Genomic DNA, 19,736 nt, shown 5'->3' on the forward strand with positions numbered 1-19,736 from the left:
AGGCATAATTGAGATTAAATAGGGCCATACTATGCAGCATGGTACTATATTGAGTTCAGATGCACTGTTAATATAGGCCTGATATACAAAGCATTACTGGACTGGAGAACACAGCATGAACAGGCCATACACTGTAGATGATCGTGGCTTACAATGGTATCAACTAAAAAAAAATAATTATGCCGAAGAAAAAATGTTATTCTCAAAGAAAATGGAAGTCTCCAGAGAGGAACCTATTTGCATATATTATACTGATGGCCACAGAGTTTCAGAAAAAGAAAACATGTGCAAAGCCATAGCAAAACACAGAGTGGGAGAGTGGGAGGGATAAAAAGAGCGGAAGATCCAGAAAGCACATATTTTAGGGTCTGTCACACTTCACTGCTTCCTCTAAATATCTGTCTGGCTCGGAGTCCAGCGCCCTGTTTGGAATGCATTAGTAGAGATGTGTGACAAGGAAAAGGCACTGGCTCGCTTATAATGGAATCCACATAATTGCCCAATCTACATGATTATTTGCAGGGTGCTGACATTGATAAGGGAATGCTGTTTGTTTCTTGCCCATGAAATTCCTGACAACAGTAATGGTGGTGGGCAGAACCTGAATAACTTGTCTGTATCTCAAGGGAAGAAAACACATTAAAGCTTTTGGCATGCATTAGTGCATAGAGGCAGTGTCAGAACATAGTCTAAACACAACTGAGCGGTGTGTGTACATAAAAACTTAACAATATTGCTCCAGGAAGGGTTTTTAACATGTGTATGTTAATTATGTTAATTGTGTTTATGTAGATTGTAATAACATTAATTAAATGTATACATTACGTTAAGATAATTGCGAGTTTAACCATTTTAATTATTTCTATCTACATTTATTCTAACTAGTGTTAGTGAAGAATAGATCATCACTGGTTGGCCAATACATAAGACAAATTAGTACTCTGGGCTGTTGTTACGCTCATCACTTATCCATAAGAAGGCAGAGTGGAGATATTAAATTTGCAAAGTCTTTTCATGTGTTTATGGTGTGCAATAAGGAACTGGAAATTAAGCCTTTAAATGGGGCTTGAAACAGTTTTGTTCTGTCTAATCAAAGTCACACTCCTCTTGTACCTTAGAGGTTGAAGATTTTATTTTTACATCAAAATAATTAATAATATCATGAAATGTAAGACTGTGAAGATGTAAACAATCAAACCAATTTTTTTTCATCAAAAATCTTTTTTTTTTCTGCACCGACCAGAAATAAAATTAAAAAAAGGAACATGGACATATGTGTGCTCCAGTGATTCACCCCTTTGAATTCATAATAATGTTTCATGAGTTTTAGTTGAATTTTGCCTATTGAGAGGTGGGGGGTGGGTGGGTTTGTCAGCAGATGTTTCCCTGCCCCACCCCGTTCCTCCCCACCCGCCTCTTCTCCTGCCCTGTTAATTTGCGGAGATCTGGTGTGGAGTTGCAGGGGAAATCTCCCTGGCAAGCCTTATGGGGTGGATCAGATCAAAAGAGACAACACTAGCAGCAGCATATCTTCGTGCCTATGGGTTTTTGAAGTGTAAATCACAAGCAGGAAGTGATTTCCCCAATGCCACAACCCACTACATGAATACAACCCCTCTACACAACACGGCATGCCTGACCACGAGTAGTGGGTTATATATTTTTCCATTTTGTTTTATCTCTGTTTGTTTTATCCTTTTACTGTTTTTTCCCATTGTGTTATTTGTGCCTTCTTTTATCCCCTTGAGATATGGCCACATTGCTTATACTGGTCATACATGTTATATTATTAAAAGAATATGAAGTGATGGGATGAGAATTTTAATTGTGCAATAGCGCTATATAGCATTGATGTTATTAGAAAAATCTCCACCCATGCTGCCATGGAATAACAGTGTGTTGCTGTACACAGCATGGTGTTGCAGTTGCACAGAGATTTTGTACAGGAAGGGAGAAAATAGACTCCAATGTTCCAACTATATCTTGTTCCAACTATACCCTTAAGTCCCTTTATCAAGGACAACGTGTCTATTAGACCCAATACTATCTAGTCTTTTAAAGGAATTATTGCCTGTCTTACTTAATTATTTTCTTCTAATTTTGAACAAGTCACTTGCTCTAGGTTCTGTGCCATCAGCATTTAAACAGCCATTATTAAACCACTGCTTAAAAAGCCCAATTTGGATCCACAAATTCTGAAGAATTATAGACCAATATCTAATCAGCCTTTCATGTCCAAATTACTTGAAAGGTCTGTTGCTGACTAACACACTACCTACCTATACCTACCATTTCAATCTGGTTGCCGAACCCGTCACTCCACTGAAACTGCCTTGATAAGAGTTACAAATGATCTACCACTTCTCACTGTTGATTCAGATCAGTTATTAGTGTTGATACTTGACTTAAGTGCAGCCTGACACCATAGATCATAGTGTACTTAGAGAAGCACATTGGGATCCAGGGGACAGTGCTTTCTTGGTTTCAGTCCTATTTATCAAATAGAACCCAATGTGTACTTTACAGATTTCTGAATTTTCTGAAATAAAGTTTGGTACAGTACCTCAGTTATCAGTCCTTGGCCCTTGGCCTGTCTATCAGAAATTAAGAAATGGATGGGTATGGATTTTCTTCTGTTAAATGCCAACGAAACAGAATTCTTAGTTGTCAAACCAGCCAAACATAACATAACAAACAAACATAGAAACCTGTCTGATAAATTGAATGTTAGTGTTGATGGATGCATTATTACTGAGAGTCCAACAGCCCAAAATATTAGAGTCATTTTTGACTGTCACCCAACACTTCAATCTCGCATTAAGGTCATCACCAAAACAACATTTTATCATCTGAGCAATATTGCTGAAATTAGATCCATGTTATCATTGATGCTGATGCTGAAACACTAATTCAGGCATTCGTATTGTCAAGACTTGACTACTGCAATGCCCTTTCTTCTGGTCTGAGACTTGCACCACTTTATTTATCTGAGCTAATTAGCCCTTATACACCGGCACAAACTTTTCGCTCTCTTAATGCCAGTCCGTTGGTCATTCCATCTGTTCAAAAATCAACCGGTCAAAGAGCATTTGCCTTCCGTGCGCTATACCTTTGGAATAGCCTTCTACTAAATGTAAGGGGAGCAGGCAGTGTTGAGCTTTTAAAATCTAGATCAAAAGCATATCTTTTTTCCAAACATTTTGGCCTGGACTCAAATCCACCATAATACCCATGTAGGCTAAGTTGTGATATAGTTGGAAATGTTTGCTTAATTTCACTTTTCTTGCATTGTTTTATCGTTCATTGTTTGATTATTATTATTATTATTATTATTATTATTATTATTATTATTATTATTATTATCATTATTATAATGATTGTTATTATTATTCTTTTTTATTTACTTGTTGGTTGTATGTTTTGTCTTATTTCTATTTTTAATTTTTGTTTTTAAATTAATTTAATTTAATTTTTAATTTTGTTTGTAGGTGTATTAAGACCATGTTGCATGGTGATACTGCACTATAAACAATACATTGATTGATTGATTGATGTGTAGATATACAGTACATTGTGATGGTGTTTTTTGATTAGCTGTGTCACAAAGCAAAGCTTAAAACAATTGGCTGAAGCCCCAGGAAAATGTGTTAGCAATGCTCACGAGTGCAGTTATGAATTCTAGGAGCTGTAAACAGCACTCTCTATGGGTAACTATGGTGACCTTCTTCTCTCAATAAGGAGCTGAGATATGATTTAAGTGTCCTATCTCATCTCCCTCAAAGAACAAGAGTGTGGACTAATGTCTTAGACGTGTTTTAGATTACCCTGCCTGCTTTACAGCCTGTGCTGGGTTACGCTGCAGCCTGGTGTGTAGTAATTGGTAAACGAGTGTCAACTGATCCTGTGCTGTGGGATGTGTGTGTGTGTGTGTGTGTGTGTGTGGGGGGGTCCTGGAGGAGATTGCTAATGCTGGACCATGAGCTGTGCAGTCATGACAGACTGAACACATAACAACTAGCTCACTAGCGACAAGTGAATACACCAGGGTAGTGCTAAACAGACTTGTGGAACATATGTACCATCTTGGTGGGGGATTACAATGCCTGGTGTGTTTTAAACAAATGAATTTACATCAAGGGTCAACATTGTCATTTTTATGGACAAGACAACAGTTACAAAAAACTAATGCTAAATACATTTTATCACCAAACAGAATGCTCTTCTGTTTGCTTAATATCAGAACTTAAACTTGTTAATTCTGTTGTTTTTGTAATGTTTTACCACAGACTTTCAGTGTAACTCTCTTGAGACTGAGAGTCTGGGCATAACAAGGAAGGAGCTAAACAAGTATTCATGGGTTTCATCAGGTCCCTTTCCACAGATGTATTAATCAATCACCATCCAGTCTACATTGATAATTAAGGTGCTTGATTTTATACATCTGTGGAAAGGGACCTGATGAAACCCATGAATAGCATGCATCCCACCCACAGTGGTGTATCAGAGCAGTGGCATAAAAGTATGGAGATGAGAGGCCATGCTAACAACCCTCTAATGGACCTGTAAAGTCCAAAATATCGCAAGTGCCTTTTTGTGTCCCCAATTAAGGCCAAATCACAGCTGAAAAGTTAGCAGAAGGCCTCGTTAGCGCAAACAGCATGGTATAATATTAAAGGAGACATTAACTTATGAAATAGTCCCTCTCTAGTGTATGGCAGAGCTAGGATAGAGGTGAGGAGATAACCACAATTGATTAGCCATGAAGACACATCTAATGGAGCTGAGACTTATTAGCATAATTTAGCATTCAGTTGCTATTAGCATGTGTTCCATTGGTAGCAATGCCTATATGCCCCAGAGATTTGGCCCAAGCATAGAGCATTATCTCACCCAGGCTGTTACGCCAGCACGGCAACAAAGGCTTTACACTCATGTTGTTTACTGCAGGGCTCACTCACACAATCCTGTTTCAGAAACTAAAGCATGATATGACTGAGGATGCTTGACTCCAAACTGACATTCTAGTTCTTATGCAAGGTAGTACTTATTATTACACTATTGTATCCTATTTGCACTATACCTTGACAAAAGCACAAGCTAAATGAATGCATGCAAATGTAATGTAAATGTATGTAATTTCTGCACTGTGAAACAATTTGTCAGGTCTTCAGAGAAAGCACAACACACACAGAACACACCCCCTTGAATTTGCTTTACCTATTCAGTGTATTATTGCTCTACGCTATTGTGAGTCTATTATAAATTGTGTGTCTATATAGTGTGTGTGTGTGTGTGTGTGTGTGTGTGTATAGGTAAGTTAAGGGAATGCAAATAAATGTAGGGATCTGAAGGTCTATCCATAATGCACACCGAAAAGAAATATTCACAATGCTTCATTTATAACACAATCCACATTAGTGTCCACTGAGGTGTCAACTGCAGTGGTATTTCAGAGGATAATGAGGTGGTTTTCTTGCACCCATGCATATAGGGTCTATGAATTATCCTTCACAGCAGAAGATCTTAGCCTGTGACGTTCCGGTGTTGGTGTATGCTGCACTGTAAGTGCTGTAAGCATAAAACCCAATTAGAACCACAAGACATGTCAGTCAAATCGTGCAGATATATGTCGCAACATCAAAAGAGTGAAGCCGAGACCACTTCTTCTGAGTCGTGCCACCGCCAGTTAGAAATATGATTACAGTATAGGGGAACTAATCCTGTTGGTTCATTATCCGGAAGCAGAAACTTGTTAAATGCTTTGCAGTTTTTTTTTTCCTTCTTACTTCAGGGAGAGGGTCGCAGAGAGGACACCGACTTAAATAATGTAAGGGGGCCTTTGTGACTGAGCTCTGTGCTGGCTCGAGGGGGGCTGAGGTTGGAGATTTGAATTTATGTGGGGAGCAGGTTATTAAAAATCACAGCAGCGCCCAACTGTAGAACAACAAAGGGATGCCTGGCTTGAGGGCGTCATGGAGATTGGTCCCTTAGCAACCTGTTGGAGAATATTTCTGCTGTCAGTTCATTTGCAACTGTCCATATAAAACGTGTGTGCCCTATAACTTATCCATCATACAATTCTTATGTTTCACTAACACACAAGGTTACATTTCATGGTATCTTACAAGGATATCTTAACCCATAAAATACGTTGATATGTGTCTTCAGGTATGTTGTTTGTAGAAAGGATTTAACCATCTTATCGCCAGCCCCCACTGATTACATGTGGAGAGAATTATATGCAATGCTGTAGACCCATAGACCGATATCTGAAAATGTGGTCCAGTGAAGATAATTTCCTATGTAAGGATGGCTTGGGATTTGGATAAGGGTTGTGACCCTATGGCTATAAGAAGTGCATACTGTAGGTTTACATTAGGTTTACATTTGTGGAGTAATTTCTGGTTCTGTCTTTATCCTCAGTCAAATCAGTTCTGTGTTCTGGAACCCTTAATTATATTTTGGATGTTCTGGAACTCCAGACTTCATCTTGTATGTTCTGGAACTGTTGATCTCAGGATGTTCCTTTTAAAACCTTTGGTTAGTTGAATGGCAAGCTCACCCTGCCCTGTGAAGATGTTGGTCAGGCAGTCAATGAAAAATCCCTTTGTCATTTGGTATTTCTGCTATTGTAGTTCCTCGTGTGCACTGTAGGGGGCACTGCTGAGCTTTGTAAAAGGGGAAAAAAGCACTGATACTCATCTCAGCACATTTTTATGCTGAACTGAGGAATCTGAAGGCATGAAATCAACATTTTCCCCCAAAAACAACAAACAAACACACTCATGTTTACATCACAGTCGGGGGACAGAGTCTGGGCGGCAGTTGCAGCAACATCATTATGTCATAACACTGCAAAGACCTAGTGAATTAAAATGCTTTTTCTTTAGTGGTGGTGGTGGTGGGGGGGGGGGGGTACCACTAACACAACATTGTCCTGATATAGTAAGATAAGGCAGCAGGTTCTTCAGATAAATCTGAAGAGGACCTCATAGAGGGACTGCAGAGTGACTGGAAAATGATGTGTTGGTTCAGTGGTTGGAGCCATTTCTCTATTCAGTTCAGCAAGTCTCAGAGCTATAACCATCACCTACCAGGAACTTACCGTGAACCCTACTCAAGTACAATATTTCCCATTTTGCCAATAATATATTTGAATGTAACTGCCACTGTGTGAAATTGTACAGCCCCACACACTCAAAGGATACTGAGAATACCTGTTGGATTTATAGCTGATGTATCATGTTCGTCTTTAGGTGGGAAATAGAATTCTTTCGGAGTTCATTGCAGCATGGTCATTTCCACCACTAAAAATCTCCAGATAAATTATGTTTAAGATCTCTCTGGTGTCTTAACTTATTACAATTATAAAATCATTAAATAATCAGACACTAGATTGGTTGCATTGAACATGTCCATTTCCTGTATGGAGAGACGCATCCAGATTGGCTGAAAAAATCTGATTTGAGTGAGAATGCTCTGCTAATCAAGCAGTAGTCTACTTCACCCCCCTTCTGGCTTTTTCAGGCAGGATATGTTAGAGAAAGGGGGGAGCCGTCATCATGAAAATGAAGAGTCACCATGAGGAGTCACCACTGGCTGTATGACAGCTGATGTTGAGGAGTCTCCTGAGTGACTATCTATGGCAGGAATCAGGTCATCTACAGTACAGTATATGACTGTCTGTGGCCAGGGATGGATTACTGCACGGGCCTACCAGGCCCTGGCCCAGGGGCCCAAGGGGTCAGGGGGCCCTGAAGCCCAAGCCTTTGCATGGAATCATTGCCTCAATATCAACAAATCAGGATGTAGGCTATGAATCTGATTGAATTTAGTATTGTAACGTTTAATGCACACGACACCAACGTTGTTCAATGGCAGCTTTATTGGCTCAAGAACGAGGGCAGGGACACAGACACAGATCACAATGCACACAGGGCAGGTCAAGGAATCACACACACTACACCAACAGGGGAGGTCTAGCCCCCCACACGAAAAAGAACACACACGAGGGAAAACTAAAAGGGAAACATGTTACGATAAAGACACTAACTTTACACTTATAACTTAGGAGAATAACGACATAAACCCCCCGATTGTTCGCTCTCGTGTCCCAGCATGCTTTTCGCCGGAGAACGGTAGCACAGTATTTTTGCGCCGACGCTACATAGCTCCCCCAACAAGCCGTTGCCGTCCTCGGCAACGACCACGAGGTAGCCACAAGCTAGCGTTGGCACGCGTCGCCCGCCACTCAGTCCAGTGCGACAGTACCGCCAAATCACGTGGGGTGCACACGCCGCAGGAGCTCACTCAACGGGGCGCCACGCTGCTAGCAATCCAGTTCGGGCGTGCTAGCAGCCACGTGGCCGACCCCGCTCGTCACCAGCTCCCTCTCAGCAGCCGCCCTCAGGCTGCCCTTTCCGCGGCGTGTCACCACGGCACTCCTCCTCTCCAGACGGGGCCCTAGGTGGCCTTACAACCGTCGACACTGTACCAAGCACCGGGGTTCGAGGGGGCCAGATGAAGCTGCGCCAACGCCACTCCGCTCTGTCGAGTCGCCGACCAGGACAGACAGGCACCGACTCCACAGCAACCGGACCGCGCTGAGCTCTCCCGCTGCAGCTACCGTCTTCGGCGTCCCTCCTCGTGTTGCCATCTCGCAGAGCCGTACTGCTCTGTTCCCGGCCCGTTCCACTCCTTCGCGGCCTCGGCGAAGGCACGACCCCCGAGATGGTCATGCTATCGAACTCCACACAACGAACGTTTTTTTTTTTTTTAAAAGGCGCCGGCCAACAGGCCAACTAGAACTAGTGCCTAGCACAGCACGGTGCCCCTCACACGCACCCAAAAGTTAAAAACCCCTCACACAAAAACAGTCACACACTAGAGGGCCCCCACCCTCTCCCCTACCCAAAAGTCCACGCACCCCTCGTGGCTCCAAAATGGCGCGAAGCAGGCGCGGCCGCCCAGGCTCCCAATTCTCCTCGCCGCTTCCAACTCCCCCGCGACCAACGGGCTCCTTCTCTCCCAGGCCAACAGTCGGCCCGTCGAGGAGGGCCGGAAGTGAGCCGCCAGCTCGCGCCGTCTCTCCCCCGGCGGGGGCAGCCGTTCCGGCCCCACCTCGACCGACATTGCAGGTCTTCCCCGCTGCTCGCGCTCTCGTTCCCGCTCTCGCCGCCGCTCCGTTCCTCACTGGCCCCTGGCGCGAACTCCGCCGCCAGCAGGCCCGAGTATCTCTCCAGGAACTCGCTCTCGTCCTCCTCTCCTTCTCGCTGCACGAGTAGTCGGCCCTCTTCTCCCGAGCAGAGGTCTCCCGGCGATTCGTCTGCCGCGCGGAGCCAGGCTTTGATGATGGCGCCCCTCCTCCTCTCCCTTCGTCGCCAAACCTTGGTGCGAGCCTTGGGAGCCCTGATAAGGGCTGGCGGGAGCTAGAACGGCCCCCACCTCGGGGTCAGGTCGCCTGCCCTCACGAAGACTCCCGGGGCAGGGGCAGCTCCCCCACTCAGTCCGGCATTGGAGGCTTCCATGTTCACTTCTGACCCAGTGTAACGTTTAATGCACACGACACCAACGTTGTTCAATGGCAGCTTTATTGGCTCAAGAACGAGGGCAGGGACACAGACACAGATCACAATGCACACAGGGCAGGTCAAGGAATCACACACACTACACCAACAGGGGAGGTCCAGCCCCCCACACGAAAAGGAACACACACGAGGGATATCTAAAAGGGAAACATGTTACGATAAAGACACCAACTTTACACTTATAACTTAGGAGAATAACGACATAAACCCCCCGATTGTTCGCTCTCGTGTCCCAGCATGCTTTTCGCCGGAGAACGGTAGCACAGTCTTTTTGCACCGACGCTACAGTATTGACCATCCCAATAATGCACCAGAATACAGGAAATCACATCAAACAAATTAAAAATGCTCTGGGGGAGGACCCCCAAACCCCCCCCTCCCACATATACGACAATAAGTGGGGGGGCCCTTAATACATCTGGGCCCAGGGGCCTGAAAGTTCATAATCCGCCCATGTCTGTGGCAGCTGATGATGAGGGGTCACCAATGTGGTCATCTACAGTACACGTCTATGGCTGGCTGATGCCCAGATATGACCTGGTTTTGGCATGGGTCTGGCTCAGATGTAGCGTGACCTGCAGTGTTGCCACAGTTACCTTGAAAAAGTAATCTGATTACTGATTACTCCTTTAAAAAGTAACTTAGATTACAAGTTACTTTATTAGTTACTTTCAGCAGCTGCCAACAACACCCCCACCGCCTCAAAATAAAAATGATAACCGGTTTTGCCAATACTCACTATACAGGAAGTGCATTTTAACAGTAATGTCAGCAATGTATAGCAGACATCCCAACCTAACCTACTTAGATACTGAAATTCAGATGTTTGTTCAATAATGTCTACACCAAATAAGGAAGGCCTATTGATATAAATTGTTATAGTAAAATATGTAGATTTTTTTTTCATGTAGCCTTGGCAACTAGCCATCTTGTATAGGCCTGAGTAATATGCAAATGAAATTACACTTGTTAAACTCACCTCAACAAGTCTTTTGCAATCATTTAACCCGCCGTGAGCAATGCTAAAGTCGCTGTTACAAACAGTGCAGTGTGCAAGACTATCATTATGTTTTAATCTTATGAGACAATTGGGTACACTTTTGTGTAGTCTGATGTGAAATGGGTCTTAATTCTTCCTTTTTGAGGGGCACTGACGCTGCCATGACGCTCCTGTTCCTAGATACACTGACTGAACTGATTAATTAAGTTTGGGAGAAAAGAGATATAAGCACACTTACATTGAAAACTGATTGGTTGATTTAGCAAAACAGACCAGGATGCTCTCTGTCTTGGATGCGCTTCAGGCACAAACGCACCACCCCTCTCTCTCTCCCTCTCCGTTGTGTGCGCGTTAAACTCATATGCACACGCGATTTGAATTCCGGTCTGGCTTGCGTGCTCTTGTTCGCTCTGGGTTCCGGGAGATTTTATGTAATTTGCGGGCTTCAGGAAGCCGCTATCAATATGTGAGAGACTCCTAAAACTTCGGGAGACTTGGGATGTCTAGCTAGACAGCACTTTGTCGCCAGCACAGAATGTACAATGTACCTTAATGTTGTCATGTTTAGCTGACACAAACTCAAAGTAATGACTGATGAAATGTGCATCTCTCTCTCTCTCTCCCTCCATTGTTGTTTACGTTTGTGTTGCTGCGTGGTTTTAAACGTGAATTGTGCTCATGCTGAAAACGTTAGCATAGCCTACATGACATGAATCCCCAAGACAAGAAGAAAGCAAAGAATATATCTTTTTACTAAGGAAAATTACAAAAATAGTAACGCACAGTAACTTAGATAAATAACTTTAATATGATTACTGGTTTGTAAATAGTAGTAATAGTTAGATTACTCATTACCGAAAAAAGTGGTCAAAATAGACTAACGCATTACTAAGTAACCGTTACTGGCATCACTGGTGACCTGCCATCAGGATTGACGGAGTCACTTGATTGATTACTTGAAGACTGAGGTCGTCCACATCTACATGTAGAGTAGGGATAGACAGTGGGATTCGTTATTCAAGGCATCTCACAGCAGAATGTCACTGCATGAAACTTAGACCTCATGGTTCAACCAGTACAGAATGGTGCTATAGAGAAACCAAGGTCAGCACTCAGTGAGCATGCATAGTAATGACAATGTGTACCTGCACTGTTACAGTACAGTACTGCAAGTGATTAAATAGCATTTCTAAAAGATAGAAGTAGCTGTACGCATACGCAACAAGTTCACTAACTATTTCTGTTTCTCTGATAGTGATCAAATGTGTTTATGTTGCAAATGTATGTGGCAGCATTACAAATTCAGCACCACAATCATATAATATTCATACAGTTCTAACCCTGACACTTTTCCAGCAACCTGTCGAGAGCATGGAGTGATTTGTTCATACCGTCTTAGTATTCAGCCCACTGTGATCCCCTACCATCTTCAAAGGCGGGTAAAACACCTCTCAGGTAATGCTTTTCCATACTTAACATCCCCTCGGGAGTAGTAAAGGACTTGTGGAAATTGAGCCTTCAAACATTTGCTACGGTGGAGTTTGCCTGGAGAGTTGATTGTACTGGTATGACAACAGTTTGGAGGACATCAGACAGACAGAAAACTGAGAAATCTTCAATGATTTATTTCAGTGATACAAAGGGACTTTTTCTCAATTATCTTTGTTTTTTAACAGGAATTGACTTTTTTCTGAGATAAACTGGGGAACTTTTTTTTTTTTTGGATCCAGAACCATGTCTCAGTTCAGTGAGTGAGTTGCCGACATGAGGGAGGAATTGGAGCAGAAGACACCAACTGCCCAGCAAACTCACACAGGCTCCAGACACACACACACAGGCTATAGAAGCCATGGTGTTGTAAAAACCCAGTCAGTGCCAGACTCGACCCTGTCGCACAGCCAAAAGGCCCAAGTCTTGTTGCCAAAATGCATAATGCCCAAGTCCTGGCACACTGGCATGGGCCATTAGAGATGGTGGAGCAATGGTCAAAATGCCCCCTGCATGCACTGTTAGCCTTGAGACTTGACTGTTGAAGTAAAGGACGGGGGCAGTTTTGCAGTGATATGGGCTGCATGTGTCTAAATGGATTCCAATACAGCGCATTGTCTTCTTCAGCCCGATGCCTAAATCAATACTAGCAAGGGTTTGGGGTGGCAGAGAAAGATCATCTGGTGTAGAGTAGGTGCCCTCCCTCTCTACATCCCTTCCTCTGTGTGTGTGTGTGTGGAGTCGGCACCCTAAGATCCATCACCTCCAGGAGCAGTTGAATCACACACACACACACACACAGTCACACTGCATCTCTGTGAGAGCCTTCATGAAGATTTATGTGCTGGTCATGGATTTTTAGAATGAAACGAACTGTAATCAATCAGCGGAAATGAATCTATGTGCAGAAGGGGGGAAAAAACACCCTGAACTGGCATGTCGAAATTTGAACCTGAATCCAATTCAGCCGTAACCACTTCCTTGTATCTTTATCAAATTCCCTTCTGTTTTCTAAAGGTTGAGAGTGACCTGAGGGGGCTGAGGTTTGCATGAGGGTTGGCTTCGAAAAGGGGCTTGATTTTCGAAAAGCTCTGGCAGCTTTCACTGGGTTTGTGAGGGGAGATATTCTGGCCATGATGGCACAGTTAGAGAGAAACAAAGGGGATAATTGGAGCATATTGGGACTATGCTACCCCAGAGCACTTTAATAAGGAGCCTGTGTTTGTTTGTTTTTCAGAGTGGCCGGGATGCTGAGCCAACAACCAAAACAAAATGAAATAAAACCCAGCTTGAGGTTATTCACTGAAAAGCATATGCTTTTAGTGCTAATAATGTTCTCCTATTAATGCAGGGATGACAAGCATAGAATTTCCATTACAGCATGTTCAATGATGTCCATGCTAATATGTTGCCTCCACAGATATTCATAGTTCTGTTCATGTTGGCCATATACTGTATATAAAAAAGAGTTGGTCAGTTGGATGACAGCCGCAGGGAAGAAGCTTCCTCTGAACCTTCTGGTTCGGGTGTAGAGAGACCTGTAACGCCTCCTGGAGGGAAGTGGGGTGAACAGTCTGTGGTTGGGGTGAGAACAGTCTTTGATGATCCTGCGTGCCTTACGCAAGCATAGCTTGCCCTGGATGGTCTCGATGGAGGGGAGTGAGGAACCCTCTGCAATGCTTTCTGGTCGGAGGCAGAGCAGTTGCCATACCATACTGTGACACAGTTGGTAAGGATGCTCTTGATGGCACAGCAGTAAAAGTTCACCAGGATCTGAGGAGACAGGTGGACCTTCTTTAGTCTCCTCAGGAAAAAGAGATGCTGGTGAGCCTTCTTGGTCAGGGTAGAAGTGTTGAGGGTCCAAGAGAGGTCTTCAGAGATGTGGACACCCAGAAATTTGAAGCTCCACTTCAGTCCCATTGATGAGGATGGGGCCCACAATGAGCTCTTTAATCTTCTTGGAAACGTCCCTCAGATTGTTTTATATAACCAGAATTACAAAGTTAGTTCTCTTTTGTTTATGCAGTGGCATTTGGCAGAGAGGTCGAGAAACTTCATGGTGTCATTGGCTCTGTGTGTCATAGCCTCCTCCTTGTCCTCACAGCATGTTAAAAAAGAATCACACTCCTACAGGCCATGGGAGATTGTGTGCGTGTGTGTATGTGTTGGGATGACCAAGCCCACAGCAATGTCAGTGGCAACATAATAAATTTGAGGGGTGGGGTGGGGGAACCCAGGACAGCCAAAAAGCTTGGTGACTTTGTTACATTATTGAAAGTATTGTAGTTGTATATGTACAAACACACATACACACTAGTGACCCCACACTCAAACTCAAGAACACAAACACACACACACACACACACACACACGTGGAGGAACAATTAGATGCGGCCGACCTGGGTGTAGCGCGGGCCCCTGTGGTGTAGGCGCGCGAGGCTGGTCTGGCGGGTGCCGAGTGGCCTTGGGCTTCTCCAGCTAATTGGCTCAACTGCACACACAAGCTCCCTTCATCATTACCGCCCACCAGCCCCGCATGCCACCACTGCTGTTTGCACAAATACCATCCATCCTCACACACGAACACACACAACCAGTCCCCTGAGTGGCTGCTCCAAAGCCCTTCTGTGTGTGTGTGTGTGTGTGTGTGTGTGTGTGTGACTGTGAGGTGAAGGACACTGCGCAAACCACTGTCTGTCACGGAAAGTCGCACCATCTGGGGAGTTTTACCCATCATCCCCTCCTTCCTGACCCCGCGCCACCCCGGGCCTGTCACCGTGGCGACGAGGTGAGAGAGTGAGGCTCGGCTTGTCTCTTGTCCGCTCTCGTTGGTCAGGCTGGGGCCACGGTCACGCTCACTTCTGCAGGGAGCGAGGAAGCGGTCAGTCTAATGAGCTGTCGGATGATCAGATATACAGTACAGTACAGATCGAGGCAGCTGCATCTGCTGTTGTTGTTGCTCAACTGGAGCTCGACAGCCAGAGAAGAGAGTGTGATTAGAAAGCAACAGTGAGATAAACACTAGCCACCAGCAGGAGTGTGTGTGAGTGTGTGTGTGTATCTCTGTTTGTGTATACTTTTTGTGTTGCTCCATGGAGACCTCCAGTGCCACACCTGTGGGTATGAACGCCTGATAAATATGCCAAAGGGTGAGGAGGCTCTGGTTAACTGGGCTCAGTGGGAACGGCAGGAGCCAGAGAGCAACACAACGCAAAGGAACTGGACTCTCGCTCTCGAGGTACACATGACCGGACACATGATCAAACACAAAAGATCTGTGTTTAGAGTCGTTATAAACTAATAGGTATGAAGTTGGTAGGCTGCCATGAAACAATCAATATCACACAATATCAACTACACAGATACTGGATGTAACAGTGAGAAACAGCAATGAATTACATGTACATGTACGCTTCCTTACTGAGTGGAACCAGTTGTGTAATGTCATAGGTTCACCCGGGTTATGGTAAATGATATTCATTCTACAGATCTAATTATCGAAAAACATGTTTACACTCCGCCACAAAAATGATTTCACAGACTTTTAAAAAGAAGAGCATTAAGATATGCTGCTTTACTTATCGATTTATTTTAAAATTCAAAGCAGTTCCGCACCACCTCTGCTTAAAGAGTCAATTAGGGGCCGGTGGTGCTGCCCTACGTCAGGCCAGCGTAGAGAGGGGGCTCCCATAGAGACACACGCAAAGACCTCCACAAGCAGAGAGACAAGCTCATTTCACTTTATCCTTAGGCACAATGCCTTTTAACACTAGCAACATGTATAACATAAGAACAAAATCTATGCAGCGCAACTGTGTGTGTGTGTGTAATTATGGACATGGACTGAGCTGGGTTGTGACCTGGCGGTAAACACAGCTCTCCCGCACCCAGAGCAAACTCAATAAAAGCCCACAAACTCCTCTACCGGCTGTGCTCTCGCCTCTGGTGTCTCAGGGGTACGTGTGTGTCTGTGTGTCTGTGTGTGAAAAGAAATCCAACGCCACAGGGAAGTTGTGTTCCTCTCCCCCTGCCGCTACTCTCCTGCTGTAATGAGGCTGATATTACCCCCCCCCTCATCTCCCCCTTACACACACACCTCTTCGCCTACACGGTCGAGAGGCATTACTGCATCACTGGCGAGGTTTAGACTTCTCACACCAAAGCAGCAGCTCATTATTAAAACATATCGCCCAAAGCGGGAAGAACCAAAGTACAGAGCGTGAGCATCATGTTGGATGGTTGTTTTTCTTGTGCTATTTTTTTTTAAAAGGAGATGTGTATGTGGGGATTTATTAAAAAGCAACTTAAATCCAGGGATTAACTCGATTCATTTCAATATCTCAGTTCCCAGCCGTTTTTGTACTGCAGCTTTTTGATCATTGTGCTTGTTTTCAAAGTCATTTATTTATGTATTTGTTTGTATTTGTTTATATCCCCTTTCTGTCTGCAGCCAAAATTAAGCCACAGGCTGGACTTTGTTTCCAAAATTAGCTGAAACACCCAAACTGTCCTTAGTGTAAATACTTGAATGAAAACAAACTTATTAGTGTGGGCTTTCACAGATATCACAAAACCTACTTGTTTGGGGCGCTTTTAATTTGACAGTGGAGAGAGTGACAGGAAGTGAGTGGGAGACAGAGATGGGGTGGGATCGGGAAATGACCCGACCGGACTTGAACTCGGGAATATGGTACATGTGCTGAAACCAGTGTGGCAGTGTTGGGGAATGGTGGAGCTGTGGTTCTGTTACCACCTATGAAACAGACGACCCAAGATTGATTGATTGATTGATTTTTACCAACAATTCCCAGACCCGACATGGTGAGTCCCTGCCACTTTGAATAAAAACGTCTGCTTAAAGGACAATTCCGGCGCAAAATGAACCTAGGGGTTAATAACACATGTGTACCGAGTTTGACCGTTCGCTGGGATTTATTTTCATGCTAGTCGAATACGACCAGTTTTATTGCAAACCGCTAATTAGCGTTTAACGCTAGCCTTCGGGGGAAACGTACAGTAGAAAGCTCTCTCTCTCATAGACCTTTCACGGAGCTCCTGCAGTTGGTATATTCCGACGTCCAATAAGGGTTCATCCTCGATGTCTTTAAATTCGTTCAAATAACCTGCCATCTCTTATGTCTCCTGTTGCGTTCAGTGCTTCTCTTTTGCAGTCCTTTCTTTCGGCAACAACGTTTCACGCGAGATTTACTTCACATCCCAGAGTTCTGTTTTCCCAAGGCGCCTGCCTGTATATGTGAACAAGACATGAACTGTAATGTGTTTCTTTTTAATAAACTGCCTGTACACTTACAAAGTTCTCAATGCTTCGGTTTACATGTAGAGCCTCATTATGCTACTGTGTAAGTGTGGTGCTATTTTGAGCCTTGTTAGTGGTATAGAAATAGCAATTTCTTTCTACTGTACGTGTGCCCCGAAGGCTAGCGTTAAACGCTAATTAGCGGTTTGCAATAAAACTGGTCACATTCGACTAGCATGAAAACAAATCCCAGCGAACGGTCGAACTCGGTACACATGTTATTAACCCCTAGGTTCATTTTGCGCCGGAATTGTCCTTTAAGCCAACTCACTTTATTTGACTTTTTCCAGAGCTCATCGTAAATCTCGTGAGCCACGCTTTTCATCCCTCTGAATAAGGGCCTCTGCAGGGGCACGTGTGGCTCTGACTACTAGTGATATCCAAAGGCCACAACCCTCCAATGAAAAATTCCCTTTCCTGTGTCTTCCTTCCTTCATGGCCTACGAGACGATAGCGAATGATGCACTATTACCTGTTACACCAGGTGTGTTTCTCTCAGGTTGTTTTCGTTTTTGTACCATCACAGGACAGGACAGGAGTGGGAATGTGGATGACCAGGGTCAGCTCATTAGGCTCGTTCACTTGTTCTCTTTGTGTGTGTGTGTGTGTGTGTGTGTGTGTGTTGTGTGTGTCGTTAGGTGTCCTTATATGTGACATGTGGGTTTGCTCTGACCTGCTCTGACATGTGAGGTTGCACTGCCGCTGGGAGTGTTATTCATTCCAATGGTTAACACTGTTCACACTCCTCCTCAGGCTTCAGTACCTGTGAAGGTGTGTGTACCTCCATATGTACCTCTGTGTGTGTGTGTGTGTGTGAATGTGACACAAGAGAGAAAGTGACATAAAGAAAAAAGGAGACTGAAAGACAGAGAGAGAGAAAGTCAAAGAAATGAAGAGAAATAAAGAGAGAAGCTTCTTCCTTCCATTTCTGTCAGGATGCAGGGCTGTTGTCACCTGGAGTGGTTAATATTGATAGCAGGCCTGTGTGCGTGGACAGGAGAGGAAAGCTCTGCCCCCTGTGGCCAGCAGGTAGGGGAGCCTCATTATCAGGGTTTCCACGACGACAAAGCACAGACTGTGCCAATACCCACAGGCTTCCCCTGGAGTCCCTTCACAGAGAGAGCTTCAGACATACTTTCTTTCCTCTCCTCGCACACTCTCTCTCTCTCTTTCTCAATCCGTATCTGCACCTTCAGTCTCTATCTCTTTATTTCATTTTCTCTTGTGTGTGTTTGTAGTTATCTTGATGTGATGTTTGTTTTGGGTGTATTCATTTCTACAAACGTGTGTGTGTGTGTGTGTGTATGTCTGTGTGTACTGTGTCCAAAACAAAAAGAAAATCAACACACTGAGGAGTATAGATTGTAAACACATTTTCAACTGGAGGACAGAGACAGGTGTACTAGGACACACAAGGACAGAGAGTCATCAAGCTGGAACAGCACTAATATCCACTTCATATACGGTCAACTCATGCCATCTCTCAACACAAATCCGTACCTGCGTTGTAGGGCTGGGCCGAATATACTCAATATATCGCAGTTTGCTGTACATGAGATACATTAAAGTGTCATATTGCAAATATCGAGTATTTCACCGTCACCAAAGTGGCACCACTTACTTTTCCGTTTCGTGTCCCTCTATCCTCTTAACCTCTCTCCCTCCGTCTCAGTATTATAAGACGTCACTCGTCAGGACCAATGAGGGAACTGGGATTGGTCGAAGGAAATCGTGAAGCTTCCGCGCGCTGTTGGAAATAACAATTGATTATAGAACCCCTGTTAACCTAATGATTCTGACCCCGCTAGATATGGAGAAGTTTCAGTCAAAGTAATATTACTATCCATAGTAGGCCGATGTAGGCCTACCCACGATACTGTTACAAGAATGCCTTCTAGCTATTTAATTAGACTCAACTTCCCCAAGAATAGTGTGCGAGGCCCTCCTCGGCCGAATAATTCGGGAGGCGCCTTCAACTGAGTAATAATCCTAGTGTGAAAGTTGGTCAGAGGCTATAGTGCTGGCCTGGACCACTATACTCATCTGGACAGAACATCTTACCGAAGCTACAGAGGGTTCAGGGTGTGCTATAGGTTAGCTGTCTAATTCCAGACTACTAATAAAATCAGTGACCCACCACAGTACAATACGATGGCCAGTTCTCCTGGTAGCATGCCTACTTTCACTGATTTAGCCCCACGGCCCTAGGGACTAATCCTAGCCGTTCCCCCTGGCACATCTTAAACTTTGAGGGATATCTAAAGAAATTATAGAAAACTATGCAGGTCAAAGCATAACAATTTATTAGTCAGATACAAGCTATTCATCCAATACATTACAGAAG

At 44.2% G+C, this 19,736-nt stretch overlaps 1 protein-coding gene across 1 annotated transcript in view; it reads left to right on the forward strand.

Moving 5' to 3' along the window:
• LOC143118625 (CMP-N-acetylneuraminate-beta-galactosamide-alpha-2,3-sialyltransferase 1-like) overlaps positions 1-9,539 on the forward strand; it is an 89,794-nt gene extending 80,255 nt beyond the window's left edge. The window contains exons 7-8 of the mRNA XM_076279650.1: positions 9,032-9,230; positions 9,285-9,539. Coding sequence (XP_076135765.1) covers positions 9,032-9,230; positions 9,285-9,539 — 454 coding nt within the window. The remainder of the gene's footprint in view (positions 1-9,031; positions 9,231-9,284) is intronic.
• Positions 9,540-19,736: the final 10,197 nt, after the last annotated feature.

This window comes from Alosa pseudoharengus, unplaced genomic scaffold, assembly GCF_046254945.1.
Source record: "Alosa pseudoharengus isolate Yale_2024_CS ecotype anadromous, Long Island Sound unplaced genomic scaffold, YU_APseudo_1.1 YU_APseudo_1.1_scf_12, whole genome shotgun sequence".
Lineage (NCBI taxonomy): Eukaryota > Metazoa > Chordata > Actinopteri > Clupeiformes > Clupeidae > Alosa > Alosa pseudoharengus.